Here is a 22,543-nt window from a genome sequence, read left to right on the forward strand (position 1 = left end):
TTGATGTTTTCACCTTTTGTTCTAGCCAGAAATTCTGCTGTGTATATAATGATAGATTTCTAAAACTATATTTGGCTAGCACAAAAAAACATGTCCAATTTGTGCACCACTGAAACTTTGCTAGGAAGTACACAGCTCCTCTTAATCCACAAAACTGCAAGGAGCTTTTTGTCCTTCAGATCCTTTTATCTAGATCCAGACTTCCTGCCTTGAATTTCCAAACTTCCATCCTATTTTGTTACTTCAATTAGAGCTTATTATTTGTCTTTATACCAGATTGATAGCATTTAACAAGGACATTTTTTTCAAAATGGTTTATTATCACAAACCAAATAACCCGAAAGAATCATGTTGCTACTAATGGATGATGCATGGACTAATAATTGCTGCATTTTTCTTCTTTTTTCCCCCACTTCACCAAAAAATTGATAGATAATGTTTTAGGCAGTTCAATAACAGATGTTGAACTCTAGATGGTTTGGTTGAGAAGGCTACATAATATTTGTGAAACTGGAGATATTTTGGTCTTTCGACTTATTTTTAGATTTCAGTGGAAAAATGCTGAAGAGCAGCAGTGATTTTCCTTCTGTTATCATCAAAGTATTTCTAAATTGGTTTTCTTCTAGGCATTAGAATTATGTTAGGGGTTCTTTTTGAGCCAAAACAAACAATTCTTACTATATAACTAGAAGCAATTTAAAACATTTTCAAGAATACTTTCATAGTGGAGCAATTACTGTAACTTAGTATTTTCCTGTCTGATGAATCAGGATTGAAGTAGGCAGAAAATAATGAAATTTGAACCTGTATGTATGTGAAATGTGGAAAAAGGTCAAAAATGCAGGGAAAGAAAGTAGTTGGAAGTTATGGGAGTCTGATCACAGGGAACATTTGGTTCTTCTTAAGCCTCTTCAGCTGCTGGAAATTGAGATGCATGAGATATGCATGTGCATTGCTGGCTGAGTTTCTAGGGACAGAAATAAAGAGCAATAGTTGGACAAATGCATGCCAAAGTGGCATTTTCTGAAGGCCAATAAAGGAATGCATAGGTGAGAAAGGGTCTTAGCCAAGGTATTCTTCCATTGATTATCATTGAAACTAGCTAAGAAGTTTTTTTAGTTTAGGCATGAAGGATTTGACATTGATTATAATAATTGTATGTAACAAAATTAATTTCTGAGTATCTGTTCCTGGTGTATAAAAATTAAAGATTCGTGTTTTTATAATTTCCATGAGGAATATGTACGTACACTTCATGCCAATTTTTTTTTTCCACTATGAAAATATGTATCATTTACAGGTGGTACTAACCAGTGATCAGGTTCGATAAAAATCAGTAGGTTGCTGAAATATTCCATCTAGTACCAGTAAGGGAAGTGGTGGCATTTTGAAATCAGAATTAATATCTGTGACATTTTCCATTCAGTATTTTACCCCTTTGGGCTTGTATTTTAATTTCTCTATGAAACAAGATACGTGATGTCTGAAGCTTTTTGCAAGCAGCTGCTAAATTAGATGTCTGATTTTTCCTGCCTGTGATTTCCTAGACCATTGCATTTCAACTGGCAGCTTGTTCTCTGGGTTTGGCCCTTGAGACAGTGACTCTGTCCTGGCTCCTTTTTCTCCTGGGGCAGGTAAGGAATGGGTTGTGGCCAGACCCTGCCTCTGCTCACACGGGTAGCTGGAACTCAATTTGCTGTTGTTGCTTCCAGAGCTCATGAGGAGAAGGTCAGCAAGCAGAACACTTTTTCTCCGAAATTGCAATCCAGCCATAATAAAAGCATCTTTTTGCATAGTAAGAACTATTAGTAGTTCTACATGTAGTCTGCACTCATGAATGCACACAAAGCCACATATACACAACATATGTGGAAGGAGAGACAGCTACTCTGCTTGCAGTGTCTGGACTTTTGAGGGCTTGGCTTGTGCATTTGGGGTGGTTTTTTCTTTTAGGTAAATATGTTTGTCTGTATTAGGATCTAGCATTCTATGGGATTTTCCCCATGACTTATTCACAGGGTGGCTGAGGATGAGGTTAATTTTTGTATTGATTTAGAAAAAGTGATTGATTTAGGAATAAATAAGGGGTGAAATACCTTGTTTCACTTAAGTAAGTGAAAGATAAGAAGAAATATATGAACATAGAATTGAAGAGCAAATATGAGTTACAAGTTGGTAACTAAATGGGCTTGATGTTCTGTATTGCTTATGTTCAGTACCTCTCAGTTAAAAGAGGATGTTTGAGGGAATGATCTGTGTGATTTCCCCTGGCCTTTTCAGTCTGACATTGGTCATGCTATTCAGGATCATTGGATGTGGCAAGGGAAGAAAGTTACTGAGGGGAGGAGGTGGTATAGAACGTTTATTGAGGTGCTTTGTGTTTGCTGAAGATAGAATAAAAAGTTATACATTTATGGGACCTTCTGTTGCCTCAACAAAATAAAATTGGAAAACTGTATTTCACCCAGTCTTCATGTGGGAGCAGTAATGGCTGTCCCAACGACTTCCTATTTGCTATATGACACAAATTACCCTGAAAACACATTTGCTAGCATTTGACTGGTGCATCATCAGTTAGTACTGCAAGTATATTACTGTGGGCAACACTCATGTTGTTTGTTCCTCTGCGCTATTTGGTAGTCAATGAAGTAACTTCATAGGTAGAGTAAATGCAATTTAATGCTCAAATGACTTTTGATTTTTATAAGTAGAATTGCTTCTTGATAAAACTGTGAAACTGCTAAACTGTTTGCTTTTTCAATACCTCCAGATGATTTATATTGAAGATAAAGTTGCAAGTAAAGAATTATTGTGCTGTCTGGCTGGGAGTACAGAAACACACATGAACACCTGAGTTGGATTTTCTCTCAAATGTTTATGTTATTCTGTATATTATTTATTATTTACAGAACACTCATTGCTTTATGAACCAGTGCTTGTCCTTCCTCAAGGCTCTGCTGAAATGATTCTCCTGTTATTGCTGAACCTGGATGTATTCCAAGAGGTCTGGTTTCTTCAGGCAGACTTGCCAACGTCTCGGTCTTCATAGGTTACGTAAAATCTGCATGGATCTAAAAGCATGTCTACATCACAATTATGCAAGTGTCATGCATAGCTGTAATTTGATCAAAATACAATAGATACTTCTTTCTTAATGGAAGTTCACAGAGGGTTTTTGATGTACCTTCAGAAGATGTTGAGGGTATGCTGTGTTATGTTGCATCATGGAGCTCTGCAGCCTGTTCAGGCTCTCTGGAAAGCCTGGTTAGGGTCACTTGCTGTACCTATTGCTAACGGCCCTGGAAATCTGTCAGCAGGATCTCAGTGGGCAGCTGTCGAGGTCAGTACTGGCTTTTGCTGTGTTTTGAAGTCTTAGTCATGTTCTACTTGTGAGGTGTTACATGCAGTCAAGCTGTCTATTGACTTACTTAAAAAATACTGACAAATTTGAAAGTCTTTCCCAAATATTACCCAGTTGAAGGCTGTAATGTTCTTCCAACTCTGTTCCTGAGGCATTAAATGTAGTGGTGCTATTTAAAGCCAAGAACGAAAAGGGAATGCTCTGGCATTAGTTATCTCAGTTATAAATAATGTTAGGTGTTTGGATTTATGTGATCTTGATATGTACAGTATATATTGAGAATGTCTGTCTAGAGCAGGCACATTTAATGTCAAAGGGTAGTGCTCTGTAACAAGGTTGCTATAGTGACTTTGCAGGGACTTATTGTTCTGGAGATTTCATATTTGAAATAAGTGGTGTTTGATTTTGCAGGGTGCAGAAAGTACCTGCGAGGAATCCGGGGGTGGTTTTAACAGCAGGAACTTCAGACCACAGAATGCTGTTTAATGCTTCTGGGATTAAGCATTGCAGATGCAGCTGATATATATAGTGTGAACTAATTCTTTCTGTTTATGTTGTTTTGTATTGTTCTGATGTATAAACCTAAAATAAATCACAGCAGTGCACTTAGCAGACATGTTATGTCTGGTGTGCGTGCGATGTGTGGCAGTGGTGCTGAGCATATCACAGTTCCATTTTCACACAGAATGGAAGCAAACTCTGATTTAATATTTAAAGTCCAGTACAGATGCAGTGAAGAATCCTAATTTAAATACTTAGCCATTATTTCATGGTAATATTTGGTTTCAAAGGAGATTTTTCAAAACTTTTATGCAAGAACCTCTTAAATTAATTCTTACTGCCTTTGGCTTAAGAATAAATAAAAGAAATATGGAATACAAATAATGTGCATCTAATTCTTGGATTTCTATAAGCAAAAGAAAGCAAACTTAAGTTTCAAAAACTCTTGTTTTTGAACTCTTGGCCGATAATAATAATAATAATAATAATAATAATAATAATAATAATAATAATAATAATAATAATAATAATAATAATAATAAACATGCTTCATTTTAGATGTTACATTATGAGAAAGTTGTGGCACCTTGATTAGACCTAGATTTTTCTTGGGTTTTTGTAAACCGTTTGAGATGGCATCTTTTCCATGTGCCTTAAAAACTCATATAGAAACGAGATGTGTAATAGGAATTCCCTTCCTTCCTCTGCTCCATGATATTTTTGTAAGTGAGGCTATTTCTGTGATTTCTTTTAGTCTTAAATTATATATATTCAGCTTTTCTGTCTTTTCCACTCACTCTTGTTCCTTTCTTGGCCCCCACAGAAAATAGGGGGAAAGGCCACTTTTTAATACATATGAAATTGAGTTATTTTAAAGGGTTTTCAGTGACTCAGCACAGAATATTAATTGTACTGCCTTTTAAAACAAAAAGACCCACTGGAGCCCATTAGTGTATGGTGCACTGGTCAGATGGGCTGAGGGGGATTGGAGTGGACAGCCCCAGCAGACTAGGAACCCCTAGAGCTAGTGCTGCCTAAGCCATCAAACCAGCCAGCCAAGGTTGGGAAGGGAGAAGAGAGAAATGAGCTGAATCATCAGTTCTTTGCTTAATTTCCACTCTTGCACCATGAAATTAGGCTGTTTTGGGGGGCTTTCAACTCCCCTGTGGAAGCGCCCAGGAACGCACAAGCAAAGCCATTTAAAAAATACAGACCTTATAGACATTCTAGAAGCAACCTCAGGATTTTATGCAAGTGAAAGAATTCTCACTATTTCTACTTTAAAACCAGTGTCTAAGTCCCTTTTAGAGAATCACCAGCTTTCATGCAAATTAGTAAAATTTTCATCAGGGAAATGTTTGGGACTTAAATTTGATCTTGCTGTCATTGTGTATCTTTCCTAACATCACTGAAAAAAATATTCCATGACTATATTTGTAAATACATGTCTATTCATTTTTCAGAGTTTTATTTTTTGATTCTGTCAGGTTTTCAACAGAACAGAATAGAGGGAATTGATCTTATTTAACTTTCTGAGAGGCTTTTGCTTGTGTTTTACACAAGAGGCTGTTACTGAAAACTTGGTAACCATGGGGTGAAAGGTAAAGCTCTGTTACTGATTAAAAAGAGTAAGTGAAAAAAACAACCTTCATGTCATTTTTCAGAAGGGAAAGTGATTGTTAAGTAGGAATGGAGTTAATAGAAATTTTCTGGATGAAACTATTTTTTATAGGAAAAAAATGTTCATTAAAGATAGTAACTGGAAAGAGTTCCCTTTTTTGTACAGAAAAAAGATAATTTTTAGCTTTTCCAGTTGAAAAATTCTTAAAGAAAAATAAAAACAAAACCAGGAAAAAAACACCAAACAAACCAGCAAAAAAAAAAACCTCCTGAAAAAACAAACAAACAAATAAAAAAACCCCTCACCAATATTCCAGCAATAGAACATCCAAGTAAACTGAGGAAAGAGATTGATTGGTTGGGGTGAAAAACAGTAAGTCAAAGGAAGTCCTATATTATAGAAGGATTGGTTAATTCAGGTAGTGATGAAAGTGATAACTAGAACAGGGTGATCTTGAAGAGCACAAATGAAGCACATTCACAACAACTAAAAAACTGTTATCTCTGTACTTGATAATACAACTTTTAATAATTAATAAGCCAGAGCCTCATTATTTGGGTAAAAAAGCTTAGTGTTCTGTCTTTTTTGACATTAAGTACTACTTTTAAATGTCATTTAAATTTACATAGGCTGGGATGATTTCTATGAAATGTGCCTAATTACCTACCTAAATGGCCTTTAGATGTGCAATCACACGTTCTCTCAAACATGGACTGTTGTCAGAAATGGAATACTTTTTTTTTAACATTTCCTTCAGTCCAATATGTTGTAATTTCTAACAGGCTTATAAAAATAAAGCCGAGTAAGATGTTACCCAATAGCTTACACTGCAAAAAATCAACCGTGCCTTTATAGTTTGTTTTCTGTTAGATCTTTGTCCTTGCTCTTACTGAAAGCCTGTTTGTAACCTCCTGCTTCGGAGGGAGAAGTGTACTCATGCTTCAGCTGGCTGGGGGTGCCTTCTCCTGCTCCTGCCCAAGCTGCAATGTGGAGCTGCACCTGACACACCTTTCCCAGGTGTCCAGGGAGATGCAAACAGAATCATTTCAGTTTTGGCAAGACATAGCATATAGTTTATTTTCAATTACAGATCAAGTCTTAGTTCTAAATTTGATTTTCTTGGTTTTTCTTTGTACATATTACAGACTTTTTAATCTAAATTTCCTATCTATATTTATTCCGCATGCAAGGTCAAAAGAGGATGTGTGGATTTTTTTAATAGAAAGTATGGCTTTAAATAGTTACTTTCCTTCTCAAAAAATCTGATTTTAGACTTAAGGGACAGCACTGTGAGTCAACACTACAAAAATTTCCCTTAGACCCCTGGGAATATTTGGAATTCAGCAAATGGCAGCTAGTAGCTGTTTGGGACATGCTTAATATTAGGTTAAATAACTCATTCCTGGATTTAAAAAATAACTGGAATTTGTGCTAATGTAGCCCTTCTTTCTGCTACATATGAAATTATGCAGGATTTCCGGTTTATTCGTCCTGCCTGGATTAGTCTAGTAGTATGTGTTTATTTTTTATAAATTTCTTTTACAGAAATTCAGGATTTTTTTGTAGGAACTAGTTTCAGTAATCTGCTTAAACCATGAGAAGCAATCTAAAATAAACATTTTTTTATTTTAATAAATAGAAAGTCCTTTAAAAAGTGTTGAATTGTAATTGATTCTCTTTAGAAATGATCCTGTCATAACGTTATAGAGACAGCCTACACTACTGTTGAGCTTTCTAAAGATTTTTTCTTTCTTGAATATTTATGATCATCTTGTGTAGATTAGCACACAGATTGCACTGGATTTTTATTTTCAAAACCACAAGTCAGAACCACTAAAATGTAATTACTTTATCTTGAAAAGATTCTTTCTGGCTACTTGATGAATTCTCTTATGAATACCAGTACATCTTCTCATAACCTGTCAGAGCTGCACAAAGTGTACAGAATACGTTGTGTTTCTTTTTCATTGTGCATGACAAAAGTTGAGTTTGTTACAGTTGGTTGCAAAGTGGAGAGATTGCCATGGTTCACTAAGGCCTGGGCCTGCAAGCACTTTTGTTCATGTTTAACTTTGGCGAGTTACATGGGCAAGCACATGGATATGCGTGTGCACAATTAGCACTTCTAGTTATGTAAAACTCCACACCCCCTAGCTGTGAGGCTGTGCCTGTGAGACAAGTCAGAATCAACAACAGAGCAGCTTTTAATCACTTTGTCACTTGGGCATCTGAGAACTCTGTTTCAGTTTGTGCAAGTCTCTCAAAATTATTTGTTTGGGAGTTTTTTTTGGTAAAATTAAAATCCCCTGAGCGTGAATTTCTGTGTAACTGTATAAAAATATACTCTAAGGGAAAGTCTTAAAAGGAGACTTTCATGGGAAAATAATATAAAATAGTTTTGTCCTTCAGATAATTCCCTCTAATGTGGCCAACTGCTTCCTGGCAAGAAGAGAATTCCTGATCAACTTTTTAATGCAAAGAATGTGCCACGAAAGTCCTTGGGGTATGTAAAGCAGAGATGTCTTGGATGAGGCTGTTCAGATTAATCCAAGTGATGTAGTTTCTGAGCAGAAAAGTCAGAACTTAATGTTGTTGGTCCAAACACAGCTGGATTTGTAACTGGAAGGAAACTGGGAGCCAAAAAGTGGATCTACCACAGCTCTTTCCTGGAGAGAAACAGCAATCTCCTCTGATAGAGAAGCTGGGTTTGCTACACAGGAAGCTGCCTCCAGACAGCACTGTCTGCTCAGTCTTGCCCAAAGAGCAGCACGTCTGATGAGCGTCCTTCACTGATCCCCCACTAGACCCAGCCCTTTATGATCGTCTCTCTCATGCTGCTTTGTCACACACCCTCAGCCACACAGATACACCTCTCAACTGAATCTACAAAAATGACCTTTGCTGGGTGGCAACATGTTAGTTTTTAGCATGTGTTACTGAAAACACACCCAAAACTATGCCTGAGTGTCTGTCCATGGGACCTTTGATCCAAACACTGCGTAATGGGGACGTGCTGATCTACCCCCAGTGCTCTAGGTCGAGGTGGCACAGATGTAAGCCACTTTTTTTCACCAGCCAGTGTGCTCCCTGCCTCTTGACTGGGAGCCAGGAGGGGTCTAGGTTTGAATGCCTTTAGCAGTGTGGCTTCTGTGTGCTACTGTTCTCAGGATTAAGTTTTAGAAAGTTAGACAAACCAAAGCAGCCCAGTCCTGTCATTGTAATGATCCATAGGTGTAGTGGTGCTACCAGGGATGAATTGTTATCACAGATAGAAGATAAGCAGCAAAGGGCAAAAAGATAAGAGGCAAAGATAAGAGATAAGAGGCAAAGGGCAAAAAACTATGCACAGGAAGTTCTAGCTAAATACAAGGAAGAAGTTCTTTTCTGTGCAGGTGACCAGAGCACTGTCGGAGACTGATCAGAGAGATTCACAGTCTTCTTCACTGGAGATATTCAAGAACCATCTGAGTAATTCTTGAGTCACTCATGGACTTGTTAGAGAGTGCTAGTTTGATAAAAAAAAGATATTGCCTAGATATTGTCACAGGTCAGAGTGATGTTCCTTAAAAATTATTGTCATGCATTTCTGCACAAGAAACCTAACCTTGGCATAACTTCTTGTTTCTATCTTCTGACTGAAAGAGATAAAGTTCATCTTTAACAAGGATGAGGTCAACATGAGGAGAAGCATTAGTGTGGTCATCAGCAGACCTTCAGCAAAAAAGACCCTTTCTCTTAATATGTTTTTGCCTGTCAGAAGATAATTGGCTTGGGTGATGTCAGCCCATCCTTGTGAAGCAAACTTTCTTGGATGCATTTCTCCTTGGATCTTGTAGAGTTGAGGAAAGCTTGTATTCTTCCCTTGTGTGTGGTTGCAGGAAGTAGGGCTATTCATGAAGCAAAAAATGCTCTGCTTCTGGAGCATTGGCAGACTTTACACTAACGGAAGAGTAAAAGCTGAGAGAAAGTTGCAGCTGGCTGCTACACAATGTGTTTTTCTGCCTATTTTCCTAGGAAAGACCTTTTAATGATGAGAAGCATAGCGCTTTTCTCTGCAATGTTTATGTTATGTTAGCTGAACAAAAATAAAGTGAAACATGAGTGTTTAGAAGGAAACAATATGATGTGAACAATGCTGGCTGGAAATACTATTACTTGTTTAGATTGGGGTTGTCTGCCATTGGAAGTAATAAAAATAGAGCTGTACATTATACATTGGGGTTTGGTTTATTCTGGAAGCTAATTTTTAAGATATTCAGATTTATTTATTGGTTGTGTCACTGAAGTGTTTGACTTGTTCTAAGTCCAGTTGTCAGCATTTTTCATTTCAAGCCATACAAAGGAGAAGATCATCTATGGTACATCTACCCCAGTTCAACAGAATGGGCTCTAACCCATCTCTGTAAATATACTGCCTTCTGTGTTCCTTCCAGCCACAACAATACTTTCAAAATTACATATATTCTTCTGAAATTTACTCAGGTCTCAAAACATCACAAAACATCCTTCAATATGCTTCAAAACCAGTTTGTTTTTCACATGGGCACTGGAAGGGTATCATAGTGGGATTTCCCCATGCATTTCCTTCAGGATGTGTGACTAGTTTCCCTGACATAGGCATTTTAAATGCGGGGAGTGGTATTCTGGTTGGGTTTTGTGCACTGAAGACATGAAGAGTGGGTAGGATTTATGTGAACGCCAGTGAGATTCCCTCCTTCCCTCCCTGCCTCTTGGCTGGGCAAATAGCTAGCCTGCTAGCAGCCCTCCAATCACCTGGGCAGCCAAGCCTCCCCACCCCTCAGCGCTGAGGGCTCCCACACCGTCTGCAGCTGGCTTTTAAAGCAAGTCTTTTAATAAAATCACTTCAAGTCATTACTCTTCTATTTATGACAGCAGGAGTTCGGGACTGAGTAAGAGGAGCAGAAATTTGCCCAGCAGAAATTGCTCTGAATCAGGTTAGTAGTGAAGTTTATGCTGAAAGAAGTAACCTGAAAGCAGCCTAGGTTATCTTAGGGAACCTTGCCTTTAACATATGTGCTGTCTGCGTAGCAAGAGCTGTGGTATGCAGTTTGTTTACATTACAGCATTATTCTGTCTTTGGTAAAGATTCTGTGTTAATATATAGAAGATGCAGTTATATTTTCCTTCCCAGTCTGCCTAGAAGGTGGTTCTGGTTTTTGAATGATAAAACTTGATTGCTTTTCCCTTTTATGGATCTTATACTTCTGTTATAGGTGCTGCTTTCCAATTTTATGGTTTATTATTGAAATACAATACTATAAATCTTTTAAGCCGTTAGGAGTTTTGTGAAAGTCTTTGCCGCCACATGGATTTTTAGGACACTTGCAGTAAAATAATATATTGCCTGTGCATGTGTGTACACACACGCAAATCATAGACTATACCTAGTTTTGCTTCATCTCTGTATTCTTTTACTTGCATTATTTCACAAGACCTTACTTTCATATATTATTGCAGAAGACCTAATAAATGTAGTACTGCAATTTTGAATAATGCCGCATGTACTTAATAGGAAAAAATGCATAAACTTTTACAGGTTTTTTAGGAAAAATGAGGCTGAAAAAATATGCTAAATTAATCTGTATTAACCAGTATATACTTATATTTTCCCATTTTCTATATGTTACAAACTTATTGGAGTATTTCATCCTTAATTAGTATGCTGTTTAACATGTTTAACTACTGCATCTAAAATTAATAGTATATTATATAATACTAGCTCAAGAGAATAGTTTTGAGTAAAATATTTTTATTTTATTTTGGCAAAAGTCATTAAACATAAATCTCAACAGTACTAAAACTTTCAGAGGTTTCATATTGCTTTATAACATTTGTTTTCCACATGAGATTTTTATGGGTTTTTTTTTAATTTTAATGGAAAAATTTGTGGGAAAAGTTGAATGGCAACTGCAGCAAAACTTTGGATTTTCCCATGTGTAGCTTGGGTTTAATGTGTACTAACTTAAACCATGTATGAGACAATCAAATTAAAATTTTATTTTAATGGAAATAAAATTATTGGCACATGATGTAAGTTACCTTTTTTTGCTCCAATATCCACATATTTTTTGATTTTTGTATGGGATAGGAGGTTAGATTAGATTATTTTTACATGAAAAATACTTTGTAGAAGTGTAAATTTTATATTACTTTGGAGCAATCAAAGCAGGTTTAAATATTAATATAATCTTTGCAGATACAGAGACTTTGTCCCTTGTGTTTTTAGTTACACATTTTTTGACACCAAACATTTCCTGACAGGAGAGGGCTAACAACAAATGATGATTAAATGTTCCTGATCATCCACCTGAACAAAAAGCTGGTATGAATTGTAAGGTTGAACTCATCTTCTTGGTGTGGCATTCAGATATGTAGCGGACAGGCATTAAAATTACCTGGTTTACAATTGGCCGGGAGAGGCTGAAATTGAGATTATTTTATCAGCAGATGCTGTAGAGAAAAAAATTAACCAAGACAATAAAGAACAAAAGGATTTGGAGAAATACCTGCTTATTCAGGTACTCTGTCAAATACTATGAAAGTCCACTAGACATAAAAAAGTTTTGTTTTGTTTTATCCTCCCCCTGTTAGATAAATCTGTCAAGTTCCTTTCCTGTCTAAATTATGTCCTACTCTCCTCCTTGCTGTATCTTTGCTGAAGGTGGTTGAAGGGGTCAGACTAAACTGTAGTGTGGATAGCTTAGCAGTTCTCTCTAGGAATTCCTTCAAGGAAGGAGGAGGTTTCCATAAGGGCTGATCATTGGTCCTCAAGGTTAAGGCAGTTGAACTGAGCCTTGCCTTTTTTGAAGAACTGTTGGAGGTGTATTTGGTGTTTGTAGCGTAACCTGTAGCTAAATTAAAACTTGGTCCAAAGATCCTTCAGGAGCTGGTGACCCAGCAGATGGGAGCCAAAGAGCTGCCACCTCACCTGTGTGCAGCAGTAGGAGCGTGCCAGCTCCTGCTGCTGCACACAGTGGAACTTGTGTGCACACGCAGTGAAACTTGCTGTGCTTGTGGCGCAGCGCTCTCTGTAAAACAGACTTCAAAGAGGAGCCTAGCGCAGTCTGGATTGCATGAGACACTAATCAGGTTGTCTCCACACCTTAATTAGAAATAACTGCATACTGTTGGTGAGTTCAAGGGGTTTTTCCTTTGTGGTTTCTATCACTCATTGCCTATTTTAAAACTCTGTATAAGGTGAGGATTCAATATTTTTTCTGTTTGAACTGCATGAACAACACAGCCCACCCTGACTGGTGGTCCTTGCAGCCTACATGCCTAACACTGCTGTTCAAAGGCAAGCAGGTATCCAACTCTGCTCCAAGAAATGTAGAACAGGTGCACCAGAGATGCCTCAAAAGCACTCACTTCCTTCTTGATTGATTACCCGGTGTAATTATCAAAAACCCCCTTTCCCAAGCTGTCAAATGTGCCTTCCCAGGAAGGCTCAGAGCAGAGCCAGTGCTCTGAATGTGCAGCACATTCAGCAGGGGCCCAGGCCAGCACTGGCAGAGCTCACAGCAGTAGAGGCCAAGATGAAGCAGAGCCCACAGTCGTGTGCTAGGGTGAGGCACAGTGAGGCTGCAGCAGGGAAAGGAGGAAGAATAAAGGAGCAGTTAGGAAAATACCGAAACCGGCTAATAAAAAAGTAGGAGAGATTATTTTTAATACACTAATTTACCCTACTTCATTTTCCTCTCTGCCATAAAGATCAGCAGAAAAAAAACCTGCTATTTGTCCAACTCAGAAAGAAGATCTGTAGGTCTGCAGGAATAAGACCCCATATAAGAAGAGTGTGTGGTGGCAGTCAGTATAAGCTTGTCTAGGACAATGCTGCCACCAAAAGGCACACCCAGCTGTTACCTTCTTTGCTACTGTAGGTTTGTATTTTAGCATGAGATGGGCTCTGCCTTTGTTCTGATAAACTGCTTGTGAGTCAGCACATACCAGCAGTGAGCCATTGCTCAGGCTGCTCTCTTGCAGGGGTAATGCATTAAAGGATCTGCTTTACAAGAGACACCTCAGAAAACGATTACACTTGTCAGTTATTTCTGAAGACACTTGTCACCTCATGGCTATGTCATTTGGTCCTGTATGAAGCCAAATATCTTTGTAAGCTCATCAGTTCTTCCTGCTGTCTTATCAAGTATGAAGTCTTGGAATGTCTCAGCCAAATCTGAAAGAGGGCCATGCCTGAGATGCAGTGCTGAACTTGGCACGCACCAGCAGAAGTTGTGAAGCAGGGTTCAGGCATATTTTGCTATGAATACTAAGGCGTACTAAGTGTAGGAAACTGTGGAAGATGTGCTGGATTCCAGTGATTGTAAAAGGACATTTGTTTGTCAAGTCCCTGTTAGGATGGATATACTTACAAAGAGAAGTTTGCCATGCATGAGGTGGTTTTTTTTCCCCTCTACCGACACAAAGTTTGTATACTGAACTTTGTCTTTGGTTGTGATCCAGTTTCTAAAGGCTAAAGAAGAAAGGCTGAGTTTCTGTCAGAAGAGGTGTCTTTTACTGGCTTGTGACTAGCAAGAACTAGCCTCCTTTCTCTCCCAAGAAGCAGAAATCAGAAGCAGAAAAACTCCTCCTATTTTGCCATAGAGATTCCTTCTCAGCAGAGAAAACCATAATATCCAGATATTACAATATACAATATTACAGAGATATTACAATATAATAGCAGAGATAACTATAATATAATATGACTTACTGGCCACTGCAGTAAATGGCTGTACAATTTTTGGGACTTCTTGTCCCAAATGGCAGGGAAGCAAAACAATTTGAAATGCCATTTGAATAATGAGAGTCTTGGAAATTCCTTAGCAGTCTAAGAACAAGATCTGCCAGAGTATTTTTTCATGTTAATGAATTATGAAATGAAATATTATCTGGGGGGAGGGAGAAATAATTCCTTTAAAAAGGCTATGTTTCTGCAACATTGAAATTGCTAAGGTGAAGGGCATGGAGAGTCACAAGAGTGTTGCTGCCTGTCACATGGGCTGCAGACTAGTAAGCATGTTAATATAACATCCTAAGATACAGCTTCAGAACCATCACTGGGGGGGGTGGGGGGGGAAGTGGCCTCAGAATATTCGTCCAAGTACAGCCCAGGAAAAAGAAACCTGGCTATGTGGGAGTGGAGTGCCTTAGCCTCAGGTCCGAAGAAAGGCTGCTCTCCCTGAAGAGCTCAGGAGACACAGCAGGGAATTTTGCCTGAACAGTTCAATGCTAATTCCCTTAGAAGATGGGGATCTCTGCTGACCTCAATATCATCAGAGTTCTGTAACTGGTGAGGTTTTCATAGTGGGCGAGTCTGCATACCATGGGCAGCTTCAGCAGTCTCTGGTGTGCTGAAAGGACTGCCTAATTGGAGCAGAGCTTTGGAAACTTGCCTGTCTGTCTCCTTCCACTGTCCTGGGCCACCTATCACTTTTCTAAGGGGATTAAGTATCACTATCCACAGCTATTCAATTCCATTCATTACCCTTTGTCAAATTCCCTTTACTTAAGAGGGAATAGAGACCTTTTTTCTTAAGGGTGTTCTTTGAAGGCAGAAGTGGCATGTTTGAGTGTACTTGGGGAGCTATTACAGGTGTAGGGTAAAAATGTTCTTTCTCTTCTCTGGCGATTTTTTTCCCCCCAAGCAATCTTGTATAGGGATGGCAGAGTTCCTGGTACTCTCTGCTTCTGACTCTCTGTTTTAGGATCAAGCATTGTTAATTGAGCTATCCATCTTCATACAAAGTCCTCACTGTTAGTGGATTGAGCTAGTGTGAGTAGAAATGTCCTTTACTCTTCTAGCAAACTGATACAGACCAGGAAGAAATAAACCAGCAGAATATCTTTGTCTAAATTAAATAGATTTTCAGTTCCCAGGAGGGTTCCACTTAACAAATCATGAGCAGAGTATAGATATTTATTGTATGAGTTGCAAAGACAAACATCAGTTTGGGAAGATGACAGATGGTCATACCAAACTCTTAGCCATCAACGATACAATTCAAACAAATACATGAAGACAGAACTTGTACATTAATATTGCCTCTTTAAAATAATATTTTCTATGGGATGCCCATGTCATCCCTTCCAAGCAAATGCTTTGGACCCTCAGTGACCATTTGTTTTAGTTGGGAAGCTGGATCACAGCTGCTCCTAGCAGGCACCCATATCACAAGCCAGAGAGGCACTGCCCACCTGCTGGCCTCCAGGACCGGGTTGGTCACAGAATCTGAGCTTGTGTGCTAGAGCTGATCACATCCCCCACTGTGACAGGCACTGAGAATATTGAAGACCTGCAGCTGGCATGGGATGAAGGGTTATAGCCCATCAGGTTTTGTTAGATGATTGTTAGGCAGAGGTGTGAAAGATGTCTTGTAAGGATAATTAGATCTGAGAAATTTCACTGGTATGTGAGAGAGTAGAAACAATATTTTAATCTGCTTTCAAGCAGTTCTTACTGAAGCAAATTCTAAAGGCAAAAGCCATGCATTTGAAGACAAAAAGATATTGAATTGGTGCTCTCAGAATAATGTATTTTAAACTTTGCTGTTTATAGTCTTAGTTTTAGATCCCAAAACCCCTTCTTTATGCTGGTGTTGATCCTTATCTTAAAAGGCTCTATGATATATGAGATAATAGTCTGTGTCTGTTTTAGAAGTGGTTAAGAAGTGGCCATTAGCAGATAATTACAAACAATTTCTTCTTTTTTACAGCAGTGTAATAAACCGAAGGATAATGGATCTCTTTCCCTCGGGACATAAATGCTACATATAAAATTAGGAATAGTGTATCCCTAATTTGTTTCCTGGGTAAAAAGCACCTGCCATCTTATATAATGTCACAAAACAGTGTTAATATATTAGTTAGTAGATGTGATTAAAGTTCTTCATGCAAATACTTTTTCCCATTGTTTTTCACCAGAGTCTGCACTACCTTTTGCATTCTGGAATAATTTCCTTTATTTCAGAGCTCCACATCCACCATGTTGCCCTGTGGAACAGCTCTGTCCTTTATTCGGTGTCTGGTGCGGAAGAAGAACATTGGCGGTGAAAGCCTCGAGGACACCAAGCTGTGCCGATGCTTATCAACCCTGGACCTGGTAGCCCTGGGAGTAGGGAGTACCCTTGGTGCTGGTGTCTATGTCCTTGCTGGAGAAGTGGCCAAATCTGATTCTGGACCTAGCATCATTGTTTCTTTCCTCATTGCTGCCATTGCGTCTGTGATGGCAGGTCTCTGCTATGCTGAATTTGGCGCTCGTGTCCCCAAGACTGGTTCTGCGTATTTGTACACTTACGTTACAGTAGGTGAACTGTGGGCCTTTATCACTGGCTGGAACCTCGTTTTATCCTATATCATAGGTAAGCTAAAGAACAAACACCGCTCCCAGGGGTTTCTGAGACAGCAGATAAAAGATACAGACTTAGGGCTCTTTTTCTGTCTCTACGCTTAGCTACTCTTTCTTTTTAGTCCTGCTGAGGTGAAATAACCAAAATAATTTGATTAGGTTATTTCCTTCTGTGCATCGCCATTGCAAACAGGTTTTTTGCAAGATATTTTTTTAACAGTGTGACATATGAACCACATACCTTGTATGAAGATTGTGTCAGACAATTCTGTGATGATGCACAAGAATAAATAAGATTTATTTACCATCTTTAGTCAGCAAAAATAATGTCAATAAAATCAATAAGCACTTTAAAAAAAATATATACAGCAAGGACATTTACAGGGACTCCACTATAGTATCTTACTGGAAAGTCATGGTGTTTAAGTACTAACTTGCTACTATATCATTGTGCTAATTAAGTGCTGTCCTATCAGGTAATCCTATAAAACACAAAGTTGACCAGAGTTGAGTAAAATCAGTACTTATGTGGCAGATAGTCAAACAGCTATTTCAGTGCTTCAGCAGAGATAACATTTTTGGATTTAAAAATTATTTCTCCTGGAGGAATGTGTTCCAAACTTCCATTAATTTTGTGTATGAACATGCTTAGCTTTAGATGTGTACCTACAGGATGGTTACTCAAATCATTACAAAACTGATGTTCTCCAGCATTGTATTAAAATGTATTTCCTGAGAGGAGAGTTATACGAATAAGATTGGCCAAATTGTATTTGGCCATGCACTCTTTGCCACAGGAGTGTATTAATTTTAAATACAGACTCTAATACCATATGTCTTGCTAGTAATTTTTTTTGCTTTACTTACAGGTGGGCAAACTTTCCGTTATGTTCTTTCTTAAAGCGCTTTCTTATGTTACTTTTTATTGTTTAACATATGTCATGGAAATCTGAAATAGCTTGGAATAAGCTTCATCCAAGATCAGGCATAAATGACAAAGAAATAAATTCTGCAATATATTGGGAATAAATGAGGCAAAAAAATTTGTATATTTTAGTGCTAGAAAAACTTGTTACCATTTAACAAGCAAAATTTTTAAACATTAAAATTCTTCATCAAAAAAAAAGTGACAGGCTCTGCTTTTTAAAATACAAGTAGCAACAGGCTTAGTTTTGTTTCCTTTGCAGTAGAAGTAGCTGTATCCCACTGTATGGATGTAAAACCCTAAACATGCGTGTGTTTCATGAAGGTACATCAAGTGTCGCAAGAGCCTGGAGTGGCACCTTTGATGAACTTCTTGGAAAACGGATTGGTCATTTCTTCAGTGCCTACTTCAAAATGAATTACTCTGGGCTAGCAGAGTATCCTGACTTCTTTGCTGTACTCCTTATATTACTTCTATCAGGTAAGAAAATATATGGCTTAATTTATGATGGTTGTGATATTTTACAGTTAAAAGTGCTGAATTGTGGCGTTTTGCATCAGAAATACCTTAAGGAAGTTCAGAGCCACATTTTGTACTGGCACAATGGCTCTGTGAATTACATGTATATAACCACATTTTCACATGCACCGTCTTCCCTTGAAACTGAGGTATGAACTAATCACTTGTCAGTAATTTTTTCAATTAAAACCATTATACAGATTTATGGTAACAGGAAAATTACACAGTTCTCAGTGTTTTCATGGCTCTGTCACCAGTAAATGCCTCTGGGGTGGCCTGGAGGTTAAGCTCTGTAGTTTGGTGATGTGGTCTCCTTAAATTATATATTGGGCATGTAGTGGGCATTTGTAAGGGGGTTTTTCCACCTAAATTGTTCACTTATTTGGTATAAAATAAAGTTCCCCTTTTTAAGTCTTCAGTTGTTTATCCTAGAGTTTGCTGACCTAAAGGGCACCCCGAGGTACTTACATGGACCAACAGACCAGTTTGAAACCTGAGTAAACCTTTCCTGTTTACTCTTCCAAGTCCTATTTTTGTCTTTACTCATGTACCTTGCTTTTAAATCACAAACACTGACATAGCCACCTCCTATTTGAGGAATCAGAAAGCTCAAAAATACTGCAACTTACTTCCATGTTTGTTTTTAACAATTATTTACCGTATTGAAATGTTCCTACTGGCACTGGGAGTGAAGGAAGCGGGAAGTGTATTCTAAAGTGTGCAGTTTGTTTTCAGGCAATACTAGAAGCATTTCAATATTCAGTAGAGGTCTTACCCATATCTCATGTACTTGTCATGCTCAGTCTCTCTTTGGATTAAACCAAAGCAGAAGCTTTTCTTCTCTGGAAAGTGAAACTAAGTTATATGTATATAACATGTTCTCTTGTTCTGAGTGGGGATTTTTTGACAGAGGAAAACATTTCTGTTCTACCTACTGCTGGAATGAGTGATCAGTGCATGTGAAGATTTATTAGGTCTCTGTACATAAAAGAATAACTTCCTATACTTAGTTCAGTCACTGAGGGTTTGGCTTCTGATCATGGACACCTGGAGAGGCAATTTGAGTTTTCTTTGTTTAATTTTGGGGTTAGTTTGGGTTTATTTTTGTGTGGGGTTTGGTGTTTTTTGTTCTGTTTTGGTTTGGTTTTTTTTGATAATGAAAGGACTTTAAAAATGCACAGACTATGATTCACACTGCATTAGGCTAATTGAGACACTGCCTTTTTGGGAAAAATTGAGCTGAAGAAAGCATACATCTATTTCAATAAAATGTCATTGGTGAAGAAAACCCGAGCAGCTCAGAAGATAATTTCTGTGTTCTGATAAGATAGCAAATATCTCATTAGCAGAGTCAGAAACCTTTTAGACATTATTTTGAGAGGCTTAAAGTTTTCAGACTTAATCTCTAAATAATGAGGGAAAGTATGTATGTGATGTTAGTGGAAGTGCTTAGAGAGCAAAAGACCTGTGGAAACTTTCCAACTGTATTTAATTTTTCCTGATCTGCTCACTGCCTGCTTCATTAAACTGCTAACACTCTAACACTTAAAATTGTTACAAATCTACTGATAAAGTAGAATCCTGATGGAATAACTTTCAGATTGTTTAAATGTTCTACTCTGTAATCTAAAGCCATGTGTATTTTGTATCTGACTATTTTCTAGAATCTCAATGCATCAGTGTTACAAACATGAGGTGTGCATTTCTTTTAAAGCTGTTATTAATGAACTAGGAAGCACACTCTGATGGGTGTGCCCTGAAAAATGTAGAGTCAGTCATATTGTTAATTTAATAATTCTGCTTCTTTTCTTAATCTAACAGATAATTCTTCTGAAAGGAATATATTCTACCAATCTGTTTTTACAAAGCATAGAATTCTTGTAGCTACTTTTACTCCATGGCATAAAACAGCGATATGGATTGGCATCGCTGAGAAGTAAAAAGTAGCCATTGCTAAAAACCCTTTTAAATACTTAAAGAAGAAGCTTTCTCTTTTGTGGTTTCCAATATATTTGCCTATTGTCATGCTGTTAAAGAGTCTAGGAAGTTTGTGATAATGCTTTTTTAAAAATCTGGTGGGTGATTTTTTTAAGTATTATTCACAGTACTTGCATATATATATATATACACACACACATGCACACACACATACCTTCTTTTACATGTATCCCTTCTTTAAATGCCATTTTATTAGTATAATGAGCCATTCACATCTATAAAATGTTTTTATTTTACAGGTCTTTTATCTTTTGGAGTAAAAGAGTCTGCATGGGTGAATAGAATTTTCACTGCTATTAACATCTTGGTCCTAGTCTTCGTTATTATTTCTGGGTTTGTGAAAGGTGAAGCTGACAACTGGAAGAAAAGTGAAGAATATCTCAGAAACTTTACTGCAGTAACAGAGTAATTTTTAAAAATCTATTTACTTTCTCATATTCCAAGCAGTTTCCTCTTACACATGCTTTATTATAATAAACACTGTCAGTGTTTGAATGTTTTGTCACAAACTTCAAAGCAAGTAAGGTGATAGTTACTTGATTCAGACATTCTTCCTTTTGCTATTATTCTTCTCTTTTTTACAAGCTTGGACATAAAAATGTAAATAGCAGACCTCTGTCATGATGAGAACATTTAAACGTTTTTTTCAGAGTTCTAGGGTAGGAGGGTGCATGTATTTAACCTACCTATAATGTGGGGGGAAAAGTTATCTTCCTGCTGTATTTTTGTTCTTTATAGGAACCGCTCATCCTATGAAAATGTGACAAGTGTGTATGGGAGTGGTGGCTTTATGCCATATGGTTTCACAGGAACATTGGCTGGTGCTGCAACCTGTTTTTATGCTTTTGTTGGATTTGACTGCATTGCAACAACTGGTATAGTATTTATACGTGTGTGTATATATGTTTAACATGGGGATATTTTTGCAACAAAAAACTCCAAAGAACCAGAAAAAATATAATAATCTGTCTACTCTTCTTACTTTGCTTTCTTCCAAAGCTCTTTCAGTGAATGTAGACTGAGTCTAAGTTCATTCCTGAATGTGGCTATCTTTCTGGGAAGAAGGAGGAGGTCTGTTAATTTCATTCCTGTTCTAAAGAAATGATTGCTGCTTTCTAAGTCTGAAAAGTGCTTAGTATACAATTTTTCTGCTCAAATAATGTTAATCACCTGCTCACTTTTACAGTTCTCTGAGATAAGGTGTCTTTCCCAATGGCTGATAGGGAATGAGTATATTGAGTACATTGAAAGTGTAGGTAAATAACTAAAAATTACGGGATTGGAATACTCTGCATATAAAATGTTTTTTATGGCCTTTAATTTACCACTATTTTAACACTATTTCTGACAACAAAATACTGAGTTCTGTTCTGTATGTCTCAGTTTATTTTACTCAGGTTTTTAAAACTTCTATTGCAGATGTGATTCCCATTACTTAGATTAACAAGTGATTTGTCTTTGATGTTGTCTCTTAAAGCTGAAGGAGAAATATAGTACAAATTTTTGGTGGGGCATTTTTTTCCCTTTTTCAGGAGAAGAGGTCAAGAATCCTCAGAAAGCCATACCCATAGGAATTGTGGTGTCCCTACTTGTCTGCTTCATGGCCTATTGCTTGGTTTCAGCTGCACTGACACTTATGATGCCGTATTATCTGCTAGATGAGAAAAGTCCTCTGCCAATAGCATTTGAATATGTTGGATGGGGTCCTGCTAAATACGTTGTAGCAGTGGGATCCCTCTGTGCTTTGTCTACAAGGTAAGGACATTGAAATACTATTCTATTGGGAAAAGCTGATGAATAATATATTACATTTGTATGTATGTTCGTGTGTTCATTTTGAAGGCTGAGTCCATGCAAAGAATTAATAATAAGTATTATAAGCAAGTATTAAAATTAAGCAGGTCTAGTTGACAGTAGCCGTGTTAATTTATGCTCCTTTTTTTCTAAACTGTACTGTTATTGAACTCTACCTTTTTGGTTGAAGCTTATTACACCTATTTTTTTAATGTATAAGTATTTTCAAACAATGACCTGCAAGTTATCTCTGCAAGTTAACTGACAAACTAAACCTCCCCCATTTTTTTTGCTGTCCATTCCCAGTGACTCAGCAGCTTTATGGGCTCAGTGTATTTGCAGGCAAAATTGAAGACATGATTAACTAGCTCCACTCCTCATCTTCATTGCCTGTCTCTGTTTTCCTCCAGCAGCCAGTCTGTCTTCTGACATCATCATGCCTTCCTGTGGTTTCTG

The 22,543-nt window shown here is 37.6% G+C and overlaps 1 protein-coding gene across 3 annotated transcripts in view; it reads left to right on the top strand.

Moving 5' to 3' along the window:
* SLC7A2 (solute carrier family 7 member 2) overlaps nucleotides 1–22,543 on the top strand; it is a 49,595-nt gene that overhangs the window by 16,525 nt on the left and 10,527 nt on the right. For 2 of the 3 annotated variants that reach the window (XM_030947380.1, XM_030947382.1), the window contains exons 2-6: nucleotides 16,474–16,864; nucleotides 18,101–18,256; nucleotides 20,533–20,698; nucleotides 21,032–21,168; nucleotides 21,826–22,048. In XM_030947380.1, coding sequence (XP_030803240.1) covers nucleotides 16,489–16,864; nucleotides 18,101–18,256; nucleotides 20,533–20,698; nucleotides 21,032–21,168; nucleotides 21,826–22,048 — 1,058 coding nt within the window. In that variant the 5' untranslated portion in view covers nucleotides 16,474–16,488. Of the gene's footprint in view, nucleotides 1–10,422; nucleotides 10,439–16,473; nucleotides 16,865–18,100; nucleotides 18,257–20,532; nucleotides 20,699–21,031; nucleotides 21,169–21,825; nucleotides 22,049–22,543 lie in introns of those variants that run through there. The other variant, XM_030947381.1, reaches the window with a different exon arrangement.

The sequence above is a fragment of the Camarhynchus parvulus genome, chromosome 4 (assembly GCF_901933205.1).
Source record: "Camarhynchus parvulus chromosome 4, STF_HiC, whole genome shotgun sequence".
NCBI classification, from domain to species: Eukaryota; Metazoa; Chordata; class Aves; order Passeriformes; family Thraupidae; genus Camarhynchus; species Camarhynchus parvulus.